This window comes from Periplaneta americana, chromosome 16, assembly GCF_040183065.1.
Source record: "Periplaneta americana isolate PAMFEO1 chromosome 16, P.americana_PAMFEO1_priV1, whole genome shotgun sequence".
In the NCBI taxonomy this organism is placed as follows: domain Eukaryota; kingdom Metazoa; phylum Arthropoda; class Insecta; order Blattodea; family Blattidae; genus Periplaneta; species Periplaneta americana.
Window position 1 is genome coordinate 162,618,016 of NC_091132.1, and position 18,423 is coordinate 162,636,438.

Below are 18,423 nucleotides of genomic sequence, written 5' to 3' on the forward strand. Positions count from 1 at the left end.
TGCTTGATTTGGTTTCGCCCCCCCCCCCCCACTTTATTGCTAAAATTAATGTTTTCCATTTATTCTCTGAATGTTCTTAAACATTTCGCTCAAAAGTAGTCCAAAACATCCCAGTTGTAGATTCTGCAGGTTCATATGCTGCCACTAGATAAGTCTCTCCTAAGCCCTACATCTTTCGTAACTTAAATAAAAACATCATGGTGTAGTATCATGAAAGTAATATTTGCTTATTTGTAGTAGTTTGTTTTACAACTGCTATGGTTATCTAGCGTCTGAATGATATGAAGATGATAATGCCAACTAAATGGGTCCAGGGGCCAGCGCCAAAAGTTAACCAGCATATTATTTTAATGGGTTCAGGGAAAACGCCAGATAAAAACCTCAACCAGGTAACTTGTCCCAAACAGAATTTGAACCCAGACCAGCTAGTCTGACGATCAGACATGCTGTTACTCCACAACAGTAGACAACAATTATTAAAAGTTGTATGTTTATTATTATCATTGTTAACTTAAGAGTCTTAAAGACCAAATACCTGACTTGCAAGAAAAGTATGGTAGTAAAGGCGTTGTTTTTTTTTTTTCTTTGTACAGAGGAGGAACCCGAAGGCTTACACTGCAGCCAGAGGCTTATTGTGCTTATCACTCCTATTCTGTGAATGATTGGGTAGCCAAACTGCTGCACTCTTATACAAGTACAGTATGCAGCACCGTGAACGTAACCCGAACTATTGTATGGATGATGATTAATGATTAATTAATGATGGCGAAATGAGTCTGAGATCCAAAGATGAAAATTACGTAGCAATTCTGCTTCAATTGGTCGAAGTAAAATCCTGGAAGAAACCCCAACCAGGATTTGACCCGCTCGTTTCATAGCCAAATGTGCTGACCATTACTCCACAGTGATGGACTAGTAAAGGCATTACTGAAAATCACAATTCACATTATGTCGATAATAATATAGAACTACCACATACATATGTAAGGAAATATGAAGAACCCTAATTTAAAAAAAAAGAAACATAAATGATATGAATATTAATTTTATGACAGCAAGCGAAATAAAAGTACCAAACGAAAGTTGCAACCACAGAGGCCTATTACTTAAGAATTTTTAGAAGCAGTCTCTGTTCAGTAGAGAATGCTGAAATGGAAATGGAAATGATATTTGGAATAAATCCAATGCTTGTATTTAACATAGGGAAGATATGGGTATAGTAGTACACTTTTTTATTTTTTATAGTATCTTTCAAACCTTTGGTTATATTTCAAAAAGCCCTCAAATATTATCTACATCACTATTTGACCATGTTTTACATTTACACTGATGGATCTCTCATGGATCAAAATGAAGGAGCTGGAGCAGGAGCTACTTGCCAATACTTTTCTCTTTATAAAAATGTTGGCAAGTACACAACAAATTTTGATGGCGAAGTTGAAGCCATTTATGCATCACTTCAAAATGTATTTGTATGGCTAAACCAGTGCAAAAACATAGTCATCCTGTCTGACTCCAAAGCTGCAATCCAGTCCATCAGTTCAACTACATCCCCTAAAATGGAAAAAGTAAAAGAAATTCATTGCATGGTAAAACAAATTCAAATGCTAAATAAAAAAGTGGTCTTCTAGTGGATCCCGGCCCACTGCGGACTGAATGGTAACGAGAAAGCAGATATGTTAGCAAAGAAAGGAACTTATATCAACTTAAAAACAAATTTCAAGTTCCCATATGAATCAATAAAGTGAGTCATAAAAAGAATAAGTTACAGCGAACAGGCAAAACATCAAAATTCAAAATGGAAAGAATCATTCAAAGATCCAAAACTAATTCCTGATCTAGCTCGAAAATCTGCCGTGGCCATGTTTAGATTGATTACTGGTCATGATTGCCTCAGTAAACACCTCCATCGTATTGGAGTACTGAATTCACCTAAATGCTTACTGTGCACCAGAGAAGAGGACATGGAGATGGAGCACCTGGCTAATTGTGAAACTCTTACGACATTTGTGGACCTTCCATCAAAATATTGGGAAGCAAGAAGGATGATGACTTCATTGTTAAATCCAGAGCATTAGATATACACACACAATTATTTATACTTCCTGTAATATTCCAGTATTATATGCAAATGTGAAACTAGAAAACACCTACACCTGTTCCAACTTGAGGATACAGTGGAACACTCATTAGGCTACACTGGTACACCCGTTATTTTGTCACAAATATTTAATAATAAATCCTGAAAATAATTAGAGTTCTTATAATTTGTACAATATAGTACTTTCTACTGCTTGTACATCTTATTCATTTTGGACTGCATCACTTTATGATTATTCCAATTTAGAGTCGACGGCAATTCGGAAGGCGGTAATCTGCCAGCGTTTGCATCGAGAGACAAATAGAGAGAGCAAGGCAGCCTACAACATTGCCACATCGTACTTCACGCGTACATGCAATACAAATAGCGCAGGAGAGAATTTAAATTATCAAAAGGCAATAATGAACTTAGCTGTTGATTACTTTAAGCATGATATCAAACAAACCCTCTTTCCTTCACTAACAGTATTCTTTGCACTGTTCTCAATCCCACACCACATGCTTCTGCAGTCGTTTCTTGCGTGTTGGCAACGTTGCAGCCAGCATCAAGGTTGCTAGCAGCATTCTGCTCGTCAACGTTTTTAAAATAATTATACGACTTAAACACTATTTTCCACGCCTGCCTGTGCAATACTCGTCTTCTTACAGTCTGTTCTTCCATTTATTTATCTTACACACATACAGTAAATGTTAGTTTTACTTATTCAGTGTATTGAAACACTCACACGTGAACAAACAAACTCGGAAAGTACTTGTTACAGACTGATTCTGATTGGTTCTACTGCACAAGCTTGTGATGTCACATACCAGAAATGCTACGGCGCATATAGCAGCTACCGCCTTCCGAAATGCCGTCTAGTCTAGTCAATGTTGAATGTGGAGTTCCTCAAGATTCCATTTTGGGAGCACTCCTATTCTTGATTATGGTGAATGACCTTCCAGAAAATGTTAGTTGTAAATCTGTATTATTTGGAGATGACACAACTCTTTATTCATCACATACTAATATAAACATTTTAAATTCAGCAATGAAAAAATTATAGTAAGTTGGTTTCGGGTGAATGGTTTCAGTTTAAATTTAGATAAAACTCAAAATATAATATTTTCGTTGAAAAATACATCGAACGCCGAAGCTCGGTCATAGGTAAAATTGTTAGGGCTTGTATTGAATTCTAAATTAGCATGGGATGAACATATTAATTTGTTAAGTATTAAGCTGTCAAGAGTAATTTACTTATTAAAATATTTAAAATCTTTAATACCAAAATTCTACCTCATAAATTCATATATATTTTATTTATTTTTATTACGACGCTGTATCAACATCTCAGGTTATTTAGCGTCTGAGTGAAATGAAAGTGATAATGTCGGTGAAATGAATCCGGGGTCCAGCACCGAAAGTTACACAGCATATAAATTCATATTACGCCTTTTCAATAGTATATTATCATATGGTATTTAGATTTGGGGAAATAGCAGTAGTATATCCAAGATTCTCATTCTACAAAAAAAAAAAAAAAAAAAAAAAAAAAAAAAAAAGCTATACGCATTTTAACAGGGTCTGCACATTATGACGCTCATTGTAGACCAATATTTATTCAAGAAAAAATGTTAAATGTCATAAATTTATATATATATATATATATATATATATATATATATTCCAATGTCTAATGGAAATTAAGAAAAAACCTTAATACTTATCACCATAAAACAGAAGTTCATCACTATAACACAAGGTACAATTATTGCCTTTCAGAATCTAGAGTTAGATTAAAAGTCCAAAAAATGGTTCAATTCTATTGTTATAACAATGTTTAACAAGTTACCACAAAATGCATATGATGCAACTTATATACAATTTAAATCTATTTTGTATAACTGGTAAATCAACCATCCATTCTATAGTATTAGTGAATTTCTTGACTCCACTGTAAATATATTGTAAATTTATAAGCTGCATTGCTCTTTATTATTACGATTATTATTAGTATTGGTTATTGTTATTATTATTATTATTATTATTATTATTATTATTATTATTACCAGTATTGTATTTCATTTGTATTACTGTATTCATCTGTTTTTATATTTTATATCAAATATTATTTTATTTTATGTCTATTGCAACAAACTGTTGCTCATGACATTAATAAACGATTGATTGATTGATTGATTGATTTATTGATTGATTGATTGATTGATATATGAATTTAAACATCTCGAACTAAAGAAAACTATTCAGACCTTTATTCAGCTGTTACTTTCTCACAAATATTCAATAATGATTACAGATGCAATGAGTAACAGACCTAAAGAATAACACTGATAATTTTTAAATTTATTTACATTGGACATAGAATCAATTTAAGTATGAGAAATTTGACAAATTTCAACTGAATACTAAAACTTCAGACTTGCTTTTTGTTCCACTTGAAAGTAAGGGTAGCTTCAAAACAATATGTTTCAATTGTTTTAATTAATTTCATTAAAGGATTCAGTCGTTTCATATAATTCACCATAATATTATCTCCTAATCATCTCTTGCTTCTCCAGTAGAAAAGATTTTGGAGCCTTATATATCTTGACCTTCCTAAGTAACACAAAAGAACCAATAGTAGACGTTCATCATTGTTATCATTCTCTTCTTCAGTGTTCGATGTAATCTCACTATAATATACGCTGTCATTAGATTCGCTTCGACCGTATATAGTCCATACTACAGAACGTCCATAAGGTCCAAATGTCCATACGGTGAAAATGTCCGTGTACTAAATGTCCATACGACAGAAAGGCCATATGATAAAACGTCCGTTACGTCAAAATGTCCATAGTGTCAAACGTCCATAATGTCCAAGTTCAAAGGAAAATTCTGCTTGAATAGAACACAATAAATTTTATTCTATAACTCGTATAAATAAGTTATTAGTCATGGGGAACCGGAGCCCCACTTTTAAGATGGTAACTAATACTTTTAAGATTTAAGAGAATTTCTCCTCTTTCTTCGTACCTGTTGCAGTTTCTCACAATCTGGAGAATTTGTCTTTGATTCGTCAAAATATACCATTCATTCCCGGCTCTTTAATTTGTGTATGCCTCACTCTTGCTTGCAATATTTGTGTCCAAACTCCATTTTCTTCGCGCTTTAGTCACTGTATAAATCGTCAAGTGGATGGATGTACAGTCATCATGCGTTGAAGAAGATTGTGCCAGTCTTCTACCGCGTTGTTTGTGTGCTGCATGCCTCTCAGGCTTGGGAGGTTCATGTTCCTGTATCACCAAGAAAGAAGTGATGGCACTAACTAAGGATTTCATTCCGTCTTTAAAAAATTCAGTTCTGATTAGTTCTGCACTTGAAAATTTTTACATAGGTTACTATAACTACCATGAACAATGGATATAGTGTACATTATAGAGCTATGGACATTATGACTGGACATCAGAGTGAAGTGGACATTATAGAACTATGGACATTTTGACTCTGGACGATTTAACATGGACATTTTCAACGTGGACATTATTCCATGGACATTTTGAGGTATGGACATTATAATCCTGGACTTTATGTGTGGTAACCTTAGATTCGGCAGCAACCGGCGTGGGTCAGTCGGTTAAGGCGCTTGCCTGCCGGTCTGAAGTTGCGCTCGGGTGCGGATTTGGTCCCCGCGTGGGCTGATTACCTGGTTGGGTTTTTTCCGAGGTTTTCCCCAACCATAAGGTGAATGCCAGGTAATCTATGGCAAATCCTCGGCCTAATCTCGACAAATACCATCTCGCTATCATCAATCTCATCGACGTTAAATAACCTAGTAGTTGATAAAGAGTCGTTAAATAACCAACTAAGAGAGATTCGGCATACTGAATAGCAGCATCACAATCTGAGAAATCACTCATACTGTCAATAACTAACTCCGCCTACATGATTTTCTTTGTGCAGCTTTTAAATATGTTGTTCTCTGTATTCTGTCAGTCTTGTAGCTCAGATAGGTTTGTCTTTAACTGGTGTTGCTGTGAGGACCTGACTTTTGCTCTTTCTTCTGGATCTGCCCCCTGTCTTACTATGTGGATGTTTGGGAAGTGGACGAGAACAAACTACTGTAGTTGATGTAGTTTGAGTGTCTTCTTGTTTTTTCCAGAGGATGTGGTCTGTTTGTCCACCAGATAATGTAGGTCCTTCAACATCTGGTAGCTCTGTGAGATGGTGATCTGGTGTCCGTAGGTTTTTCAGAGTGGAGTTTATTGTCTTTGTTGTTTAGGTGTGACCTATCAGTAACATATGAAGATAGGAGAAACTCATATTTTGAACATATCTGTTTCAGGGCCAAATGCCAATACATTGTACCTTCCAGTGTAAAGGCTTTCAAGTAACTATTTCCAAACAAAGTTCCTATATCATAAATAGAGTAGTTTGGCCTGGATTTGAGAGCATCAAGTCATTGCATTGAAATTAGTTTTCAAGGATTTAATTAACAACAAAGGAAGAGCAAAAGCCAGGTCCTCATAGCAATACAATCAACATTGATTATTGCACAAAACACGCACTTAACGCAAAAAAATGTAATTATGAGCAGTTAAGAGAGTCACCATATTCCCTTCCCAGTATCACGCGGCGTTTTCTTCTTCCACTAGGTGGCACCCACCTTGGCGTATAGCAGGGACGACATCTGCAAACAAAATTATACAAAACGTGAGGAATGTTACTACTGGTGTATAGTATTAGACAGAGTGACCTGTCCTCTTTTGTCCGGACATGTCTTCCTTTATAGGCCTTTGTCCGGGGTCAGGGCGGATTTTTGAAAAGTCAAGAAATGTTCTACTTTTCGTAACTTGTATGTCTGATATTTTGAAATTATCAGATTTGACGCCTTTTTCAACTAATTTTCCTGTAGGTAGCAGCAGAATCGACAGAATATACTCTTTGCCAAAGATCATAACTCTCTTTGCATACAAAATAATATTAAATTTACATTATGTGCTGTCTTTTTTATCTATTTTGATAATAATTATAGGCCTAGTTCCCTTGGCTTTCATATGTAGTTAACTGTAAAATCATTTTATATTAAGTTTTATAATAAATATACTGTAATGAAATAAATATTAACATAATTTTAAGTATAATGTAGGCCTAAGCCTAAATATAAACAAGGTAGATATTTTCTGTCCTCTTCAATAATTCTAGTTCCCTTGACTTCCATATGTAGCTAACTGTAAAAGTATTAATATTAAGTTTTATCATACTGTAATTATATTTGTAATATTAACATACTATTAAGTATGATATAAGCCTAAATTTGTACTGTAAATATTTTGTAAGAAAATAGACATTGACGTAATTTGAAGTATAATGTAATGTTTATGTTATGTTTTATTTAACGACGCTCACAACTGCAGAGGTTATATCAGTGTCGCCGGATGTGCTGGAATTTTGTCCCACAGGAGTTCTTTTACGTGTCAATAAATCTTCTGACATGAGCCTGTCGCATTTAAGCACACTTAAATGCCATCGACCTGGCCCGGGATCGAACCCGCAACCTTGGGCATAGAAGGCCAGCGCTATACCAACTCGCCAACCAGGTCGACAGTATAATATAGGCCTAAGCCTAAATCTAAGTACATATTGTCTGTCCTCTTTTTTCGAACAATGTCCTCCTTTTTGAAGCTTTGTGTCCTCTTTTCTATCGATGTGAATCTGGTTACCGTACCCTAGTATTAGATATTTTCCCAGATATTCTACACCAAAAGAAGCTATACTGCTTTTTGCTGATATATCGTCGCTTATCTGACGAAGTGACGTAAGCGCCAAAACCAAACATTTGGAGATACTTCGCCAGCACACTTCGTTGGACCATATCTATATTCTGACGAACTGGCGTACATCCATCTCTAATGGTTACTTGGCAGTGAACATCGTGTTATCGTCGTAAACGCCATTGCTCTTTCATTCTTTTTCAGACGAACTGGCGTATCAGATTCGCAAGTCGCTTACGTCTCTTCGTTAGGTATTACCTTTTTTAAAACTGGTCGTTACGTCTATGTGTGCAGTGTATTGCTAGGCTCCCTATAATCAATGGTTTGCCACGTGATGCCAAAAATGAACATTTATTTATAAATTCGAGCAAACTAACTATTTCGACATTATTAAGCTGCCTAGAGTATGAAATTGGCACAAAAAGAAACACATTGGACTACAGTCAGAGAAGTCAGAGTGACCAAAGACGACCCTAACTGCGTTTTTGTAAAAACCAGTCATTTGGACGAACATTATGAGCAGCTATCTCTGAAATCACGGAATATTTCTGAAATTTTGAAGCTTCCTCTGCCTCTTCTTAATGTCACCTCTCCAAAGATTTCGGTTGAGAAGTACAACGATTTGCAGCAGCTATGCAAAGGGTCAACACCAGTAATAAGAGATGTTTATAAAACGTTCTACAAGGAACTCCCATATTAATTCTAGGGTACAATAATTATTATTAACCCATGAACATTTTCAATACTTGTTTGTGTTTCTTAAAATTGTTTGTAAACAAATAAATACATTGAATAATTTCAAGGGAAAAATTGTTCCGGGGCCGGGTATCGATCCCGGGACCTCTGTTGAACGTACCAGCGCTCTGCCAACTGAGCTACCCGGGAACTCCACCCGACACCGTCTCAATTTTTCCCTTTATATCCACATAACTCGCGTGGGCTGACGAAACGCCAGAGACCCACATCGAGTGCACACAATCTCTGTGTGACTTGAAATTGTGGTTTTCTGTTAACGTACACAGTAACGTATATATTATGCAAATCTAATCTTTCAGGTAAAGCTCCCTGTAAAGCCGATTTGAATAATTTCAAGGGAAAAATTGTTCCGGGGCTGGGTATCGATCCCGGGACCTCTGTTGAACGTACCAGCGCTCTGCCAACTGAGCTACCCGGGAACCCCACCCGACACCGTCTCAACTTTTCCCTTTATATCCACATCGAGTGCACACAATCTCTGTGATTGTGTGCACTCGATGTGGGTCTCTGGCGTTTCGTCAGCCCACTCGAGTTATGTGGATATAAAGGGAAAAGTTGAGACGGTGTCGGGTGGAGTTTCCAGGTAGCTCAGTTGGCAGAGCGCTGGTACGTTCAACAGAGGTCCCGGGATCGATACCCGGCCCCGGAACAATTTTTCCCTTGAAATTATTCAAATCGGCTTTACAGGGAGCTTTACCTGAAAGATTAGTTTTGCAAATAAATACATTATTCATTAATTTTATGTAATTTAAAAAATTTCTTGAATTTGCTTTATTAAAAAAGTTTATAATCCTCTTTATTTCATAGACTTTCAAATAATTATAATGTATAATAAAAATAAAAAATAAATAAAATTAGTCAAAAAATAAATAAAGAATAATACAACTCAAAGAATAGCATAAATTAGTATTATACGATCAGTCATGTGTATGGCGTAAGTGCCTTCCTATTATGAGTGAAATCTTTCGAACAGACGTATCTCCAATTAAGGCCTAAAATTTTAGAGTTTGCCATTAGTCCTTATTAAGAGAAACAATAAACGAACTGAATCAATGTATTATCTTTGACGTGTCAATTTATTACTTTGAGTTGTAGGTCCGCATATAAATACACTTTTCTTTCAACTGCTCTCCTGTAAAATTACACATTTGTCGCTTACGCCACTTCGTCTTTTTAGCGACGATATATTGCGTGACTTGCATACAGTAATAAACAAGTGGTTTCACGTTGCAGCAACATATACTTTCCACGTAATTATCTTTTGTTACTTGTCTGTAGAATCATATGGAGTCTGAACATACTGACACCATTTTGCTCCCGTCCAAACATGGCTCCGTCCATGTCTCTCGTAAGCAACGGACAGAACACAGCAGTCAGTAAAGATGGCTGTGCTATATTACATAGTTCAGTTAATACACCTCGCATTTACGAATCTGTGACAGGTTAGGTGTGGTTAGTTTAGGCATTTTTTATGCCTTGCAGATTCGAAAAAATTCACCTTACATCCCTAGCGCTCTATACACAACCATTAAAGTTTACCGCTGTGGAGTAACGGTAGCCTGCCTGACCGTAAAACGAACGGGTCCGAGTTCAAATATTCGTTGGGACAAGTTACCTGGTTCAAGTTTTTCCAGGGTTTTCCCTCAACGGCTTAACCCATCAAGAGCAAATGCTGGGTAACTTTCGGAGCTGCCTGGACTCATTTCGCCAGCATTATCACCTTCACATCATTCAGACGCTACATAACCAAAGCAGTTAATAAAGCATCGTAAAATAACCTACTTAAAGAAATTAAAAAAAAAAAAATCCATTAACCGCAACATATGCGAAGAAATTCCCATGTACAAAACTGCGTGTTAAATTTGTACACCCACCTCTTACGAATTCCTAATGAAGTCTTACTACAATTAGCATATTTAAAATTTGTTCCGCCAGATGGCTCGATTGCGAGATCGTTAAAGTTACATTCTCACAATAGCAAAATAGCAATGTCGCTGGATCGAAACCACACAAGGTAAGTTGTACATTAAGAACATGTCGTAATTACAGGACGTAATAGAGAAGAAACACAGAAGAGGTACTTGAAGATGACGAAGGAAGGACTGTGGAAGGAGAAAAAAGAAGAAAAGAGTAAGCTAAGACTAGAGAGGAGAAGGGAGAAAGAAAGTAAGAGAGAAGAGACATCTATCAGCTAAAGTTTTAATCCCGCAACTACTCCGTCATCTAGTGCTCCTTACAATAACCATCCACGATGTCGCCAACTATCTTCCCAATCTCTCCACAATGTCTGTTTCTCCCAACCCTAATATCCCCTCATAACCCACAAGCCCAAATGCTTCTTGGGATGGAGGAAGAAGCCGAGCATAGGTGTAGTTTCAGGAGTATTACCTAGTATTATGTGATGGGTTTTGTTAGGTACTGTTATTGCAAGTTATCTTGAACCTTACATTTCCTAAGTCAGTCTTTCGAACTGCTCGGTACGGCATGTATTCATCAACGTAACGACACGGCAAGGATGCCCCTCCCTCGGGTAACGTGACTCTTTTCAGAAAACATTGGTTCTTTCACTTTATGGTTGTCTACTGTAAAAGAAATTAGTTCAATATAGACATCATCATCTCACGACACTCGGTTTTGAGAGGAGAACATGGTTTTGTAGCAGGGTTTAATTAACCTGTAATGATTAAGTATTCAAATATAATTGTGTGTACACTCCTCCTCTCTCATCTGGGCTGGGGACGGCAATGGCGGAGTTACTACAGCTATTTCTATACATTATATAGGCCTACATGACTTACACCTACAGCTGATATGTACATATTATTATAACAATATTTTACAGGCTTATTATTTGAATTTACATTAATTTACAATTTTACACAATCAATATCTCTATCACTGCTGCCATTATCATCATCGTCTTCATTGCTTGGTCCAAAATTAATTATTATTTCGTCAATGGCATCATCCATTCGGAATTATCTTCTTAATCGTAGATACTACTTTCTGAACAAGATAGAATTCTTCGATTGTATCCCGAATGACATGTTGATCGAAGTCGTCCACTTCAACTTTACACAAGTCCTAATTCTGGAATGAAATAATACGTTTTGTAGAACTATAAGAGAATAATAACTTACAACAGTAATTCATTATGTCGCTTACAGTACATACACTATTGTGCATAACTATTATAGCAATAATTTCTAAACATTAAATACCTATTCTTTCCTGGAGTAGTGTGAGGTTCATTCGGTTGTAAGTCAACATTATTCTTAATTCTCTTCACGGAACTAATACTTTTCCCAGACTATTTAGCCGCTCTCTCTTATTCCTTTTCAAGAGGTTCTGGCAAACATTTGTTTAATTTTTCTTCCTCGCAACATTCAATTATATTTGCGATAATTTCTCTTTCTCTGCTGTGGATAACAGCGTTACTTTTTCTCCGCGGTGGTGTGATTTCACCATAATTACTACCCTGTGGTTGCTGCTCCATGTTAACACTACTGGTACGCAGTGAAGGAAATAGTTCTATGTTTCTTGAGAAGAGATTATGATGCGGAGCATGCGCAAACAACTCTCTTGACTCCACCCACGTTACGAGCTTCCTTCCCTCTGTCCACGCTCAGGAAGTTCAAAATAACTTGCAGTAACAGTATATACAGTGAGATCACAAAGTGGGCATATCCCCAAATGAATTACGATACTAAGAAGGGTATGGTTGATTGATTGATATGGACATGTACCTGACAGTTTAACGATCCAAGACATCGATATGAAAACCTTCATTTTCACAGCACACCTGAATTCTGCGCCATGACCTCTCAGATGTTTTGCGAAGATAATCAAAAGTCACTTTGTTGAAGGCATCTTCCACCGCTACTCGTAATTGTGCCATTGTGTTATAGCGGTGATTTCGCACTTTGTCCTTTATGAACCCCCAGAGAGCATTATCAGATGTTGTGAAGTCGGGACTTAGTGGAGGCCAACCAAAGAAGCTTGATCGTCTGCAGATCCTCTTCCAAACCACAGGTTGGGGAAGGTCGTATTCAGGTATCGGCCCACTTGCAATACTAAGTGTGCTGGCGCTCTGTCCTGTTGTAGCTTCCATACCAGCTTGATGCAACTGTGACACCAACCATTTACTAAGCATGTCCTAGTAGGCTGGCCCATTAACGGAACCTTGGAAGAAAAATAAAGGACATTGTTGGCGGTTTCACACCAAAGCAGTCACGAAATTTCATCTTCACTGTTTCTACCGTGTTGACAGTATGACATCTTTAATGAAGCCAAACTGTTGTCACTAAACTTTGTTCGATGGTGAATGGACAATGATCAGCCATGTTTGTTTATAAGTGCACAGTTACCGTTGTACCACAGTCTAATATATAGTCACGAAGCTCAATACGTAGGCAATATGCATCCACAGATAGTTGCTAACCACTAGGATCGCTACTATCACCTCATCACAGACAATGCGAAATAGTACTGCACAGTCTATTGTTCCTAGCACCCTCATCATCTGAAGCTTCATGACTGTATATAGCCTACTAGACTGTTGTGGTAGCATGGTACCAGCTAAACATGGGAGTACCAACATTCACAAAGAAAGTGAAATAATACGCCCACTCTGTGCTCACTGTAGTATTATGTGAGAGATTAGATTAGGTTAGCTTATGTGTATAGTATCGTCATCATTCACATTACAATGTAACAACTGTCACCACACATTCTTAATTATGCAGTTCCTGATTTTAATAAATATTTTCATTTGATAAAGTATTTAATTGTCCAGTAGAAAGGGTGAAAATAGATGTACAGTTACTCATAATTTATTAAAAAGGAAAAAAACAAAGTTAAATGTAGTGTCGCTCACATTACAAGACAAGACATACATATAGCATGTATACACAATAATGGGAAACTTTGCTTTTCTAGAAACTGAAAAAATAAGGTTTCTTCTGTTGGACATCACATCATAAGATTTTTTCTTTGTTCTTAATTTCCTGACGACATTATCTCTACCAGTTTAAATAAATTAACACTAAATACTACATAAATACTATAATAGTGATAACAGAGTGGGAATAAAATTCCTGTAGAATATGTTTAAATTTGGAAAAATCTGCTGTATTTGTGCGACTCACATTATAGTTGTCTGTCACTTATATTACTTGGTCAGAATTACGTAGTAGAAAAATTATTTTCACGTATAATTTATGCTTAGAAGACACTGAAATGTATCATTAACACATTATAAAATGAAATGCAAAAGAAAAAAAATCATACAATTTATAGTACTTAAGATATATGTATAATGTCCGTCTTAGTATGAAGTTACCAATTATATTATATAACTGAGGGCTTTATAGAAGCCAGATCTTAAATGAATTTACTCATATAATGATATAAGAAAGGAAAATAGGCTACCAACTTTAAAAGCAATGAAATTAGCATGAAAAAACAGCAATTAAAGATATCTTGAAGCTAAGTTTCATAAGGAAAATAGTTTCTCACCATAATATCCTCATAAATAGGAAGTACACGGTATAGGCAATGGTTTATTTATTTTTGTAGGTTATTTTACGACGCTTTATCTACATCTTCGATTATTTAGCGTCTGAATGAGATGGTGATAATGCCGGTGAAATAAGTCAGAGGTCCAGCACCGATAGTTTCCCAGCATTTGCCCATATTGGGTGGAAGGAAAACCTCGGAAAAAACCTCCACCAGGTAACTTGTCTCGACCGGGAATCGAACCTGGGCCACCTTGTTTCGCGGCCAGACGCGCTAACCGTTACTCCACAGGTGTGGACTAGGCAATGGGTACAATAAAACTTCCACCTCGTCTCATAATATTAAAATTTTGATGAAATGTCCCACTTCTGAAGGAATGACCCAGTAGTATTATGTGAGAGGCGAGGTTAGCGTTAGGTTAGATGTATAGCATTACTTACCCGTTAATGTGCCTGGTGGGTAGATCAGTACCGTCCTTTTGAAGAATTCACACAACACACGGGACCTGGAGTAGTTCGACTTGAAGATGTGCTCTGCAAAGTAGCCATCGACGTGCTGCTTTTTAGATCAAATACAGGAATCGAGTATTTGAAGGAGAGCCACTTCCTCTCGATGTTCTGAGTGTGTCTCGACAACTGTTGTCTGATTAAGCGTATAAAGTTCTCTATGTGAATCTACGAGCTGGCGGCCATAACTACAAACTCCACAGAGATGCACGAAGCCTTCATTCTGCAATGAGTTACCAGTATATGCTTTCCAGCAGTTTGACACAATTTTCGTCCCACTGACGAACATTTCTAGCAAAGTTTCTGCGTTACGGTTCCCTACAGGCACCAGAATGCACTGAGACTTGCCAACTGTACACGACACTCCACTAGGGTGATCAGACGTCCTCTTTTATCCAGACATGTCTTCCGTTTTAGGACTTTGTCCGGGGTCAGGGCGGATTTAAAAAAAAATCAAGAAATGTCCTAATTTTCGTAACTTGTATGCCCGATATTTTGAAATTATCTACTTTGAAGCCTTTTCAAGTAATTTGCCTGTAGGTGGCAGCAACATCGACGGAATATACTCTTTGCCACAGGTCATAACTCCCTTTGCTGTTCCTTGCTATGGCGTTGCTCAGAGGTAGCCCAAATAGAGGTGCGAATGTAAATATAAATAGATAATCCCTATTCTCTTTAAGTACCAGGAACTTTCATATGTAGCCAACTGTAAAGTCATTATTATTAAGTTTTTTCATTATTATTTTTAATAAAATAGACATTAAGACACTTTTAGTATGATATAAGCCTAAATCTGTATTGTAAATATTTTGTAATAAAATAGATATTGACGTAATTTAAAGTATAATATAAGCGTAAGCCTAAATCTAAGTAGATATCTCCTGTCCTCTTTTTTCGAACACTGTCCTGTTTTTAATCCATGTGAATCTGGTCATTCTATACTCCCCATAAGAATAAACTTTGAATGGCGTCAGGTCAGAATGCGTAAGTGCGTGCACTGTGTTACCACAAGTCTTTACAAAGATTACACACAATCATCGCACTTATATGGCTTCTCGACAGAATGCGGACGTGCTTGTCCCTTCCGAGGTTCAGAGTATATAAAACATTTTCCACAAGTATCACATTTCAATGATTTCTCGCGAGAATGTGTGTATGCATGCCTTTTGAGATGTATAGACTGTACAAAATCTCGCCCACATACGTCGCATTTAAATGGTCTTTCACCAGAATGCGTACGTGCATGAACTGTGAGATCACTAGACTTTACAAAACATTTTCCACAAACATCGCAACTGAATGGCTGCGCTTCTCCCAAATGCTTACGAACATGGCCTGTAAGATAAGACGAATCTGAATAACCTTTCCCACAAATATGACATTTGTATTGCTTTTCGCCGGAATGTGAACGGACATGCACTGTGAGACGACTACACTGTACAAAACATTTCCCACAAATATCACATATGAACGGTTTCTCGCCAGAATGAATACGTTTATGGATTGTCAGATAACTTGAATCTGCAAAACTTTTCCCACAAACTTTGCATTCGTAGGGCTTTTCCCCAGAATGCATTCGTGCATGTACTCTGCGATGACTTGAATGAAGAAACCCTTTCCCACAAACATTGCATTTGAAAGGCTTCTCCCCAGAGTGAGTACGTGTATGCACGATGAGCTCGCTAGACCTTGCGAAACATTTCCCACAATCATTGCATTTGAATGCCTTCTCTCCGGTGTGCGTAGGTAAATGGGCTTTAAGGTGTTCTAAACGTAGAAAATATTTCCCACAAGTATCGCACTGATATCTCCTCTCGGCGGTGTGAGTTCGCAAATGCTTTTTCCTACTTTCGAGACTCCGTAACAACTTGCCACAAATATTACACTTAAAGGAACCTTCGTCTGTATAACAGTCTAATTGTGATTCCAACTTTTTCTTCTTTTTAAACCCGTGATCGGATAGCTGGAGTTCAGCAGTACTTTCTCTCACAACACTTTGTGGGTAGAGACAATTTTCAGTTCTTCCGCATTTCACCAAGAGCGCTTCATTCTCTTCAATGTCAGAGATGCTGTAATCAAAAGATTTCATTCGTAATAGCAAATAGCTTACTACTACAATAGTGGAAAGTGACGATAAAAATTGGCGACATATTCCACAACTGTCACCTAGCGGTTCGATAAGATAACTAACAGCAGCGTCCATAGCAGTTGATATGTTTTGGTAAAAACGGTATTTTTCTTTTCTTATTTCTTATGTCCTGTAATTTAAGGAAATGGCTCAAGAGGTGTTATTTGTGCCATATGTGACTGTTTTAATTACCAGATTCAAATGAACGGAAATAATTGTCAGGTTTTCCAAAAACAAGGGATTGTAAGGACCATATAATGAGGTTATGATTGATTTGAATATTGTAGCTAATGATGAGAGGAATAGATGAACTCTCTCATCCATTAAAGCTATTGTTGACATTCAACATAACATGGCCTATGTAAGTTGCACTGGATTTTTAGTACATTATGCAACGAGCCTATAATGGTAGTAATTAAGACGCAAGTATGTTTGTTTATGAAACTCGCTTGCGCTCGTTTCATAATTTTCATACGAGCGTCTTAATTATCATTATAGGTAAGTTGCATACGACTTTTTATGCTCGACCATACTTCTAACTTGAAAGTATTGAAAATTAGGTCTTCATATGGTTATGTGCGAACTGACCTGAATTGTGAAATGTGCGCAGACGCGAAAGTATTGAATTTTTCCGAGGCCTAATGTCATTGACCTTGGCACAGAATAAGATGAAAATTACTCTGATATAACCTGGAAACTGATTTAGAATTGAAAAACGAGATGACAAATTGAATTTATTTGGATATTATTTACAATTAACGCTAATTATTATAGTAACAGAACATAACCTTCTGCGACAGTATTGGATTTCCAGCCTCCGTGATTTTTTGCTAATTGTCTTTCGATTGCATATCCGAGAATAATCGATATAACGGTACAAAGCTTACTTGTCATTGGCTGAACACCAGAACTTTAATGAGTAGGTGTACTTTAATGACATGCATTAAAGGACTGCTACCAGGTGTATAATTACTACATTTCGGCATGGTCGAGCATAAACAAATTTATGTGCAGTGAAAAAGAATCAATGTATCTTGACCGAGTAAAGTGAAAAGTGGAAATAAATTGTCCTGGATGTCAGAAACATTTGAAAATGATTTTCACAAATTTTCGTGAGAAAGTCTTCATGGACTTAAAAGTAAGATAACTAATCCCTAAAAACGCACATGTAAAAAAGTAAACAATTCATTTGTGACTTTCAGAGGCTACAAAAATATAAAATGAAAGAAGGTAGCACACAGTTAATATATTAAACAAATCGTTTCTTTCAAATGACTAGATAATTATTATTTATTTTTCTAGTAATTTTCCTTCCTCCCATTTCCTTATTAAACTTCAGATTTTATTTCACAATTCATATAAATAACAGGGGTATAAGAACAAAAGGAAAGAGCTTTGAATTTATTTAGTTATTACGTTTTTTTAAATATGAAACTAACATTTTTCTCTTTAACTTTAAATATAGTCTATGTATTTGTTCTCATAGCGAGTCACTAGATGGCATTGGCGACACTGTCGCTAACCACATGCACATTATTAATCATTACTTTGCACTACTGTAGTAGTAAGCTATTTGGTAATAGTTAAGAAAATCACTATAACAAAGTCTATCAACATCATCATTAAAGCAGTGCAAATACTAGCGAGCATTTACGCAGAATACCCGGT

The 18,423-nt window shown here is 36.6% G+C and overlaps 1 protein-coding gene across 4 annotated transcripts in view; it reads right to left on the reverse strand.

Moving 5' to 3' along the window:
* Positions 1 to 1,186: 1,186 nt before the first annotated feature.
* LOC138691696 (zinc finger protein ZFP2-like) overlaps positions 1,187 to 18,423 on the reverse strand; it is a 28,149-nt gene continuing 10,912 nt past the window's right edge. Inside the window, exons 5-8 of one of the 4 annotated variants that reach the window (XM_069813949.1) lie at positions 14,562 to 16,696; positions 12,351 to 12,786; positions 6,685 to 6,764; positions 1,187 to 1,554 (exon numbers count right to left, since the gene is read on the reverse strand). In XM_069813949.1, the coding sequence (XP_069670050.1) occupies positions 15,652 to 16,696 (1,045 nt within the window). In that variant the 3' untranslated portion in view covers positions 1,187 to 1,554; positions 6,685 to 6,764; positions 12,351 to 12,786; positions 14,562 to 15,651. Of the gene's footprint in view, positions 1,555 to 4,328; positions 6,765 to 12,350; positions 12,787 to 14,561; positions 16,697 to 18,423 lie in introns of those variants that run through there. The other 3 variants (XM_069813950.1, XM_069813948.1, XM_069813946.1) reach the window with 3 other exon arrangements.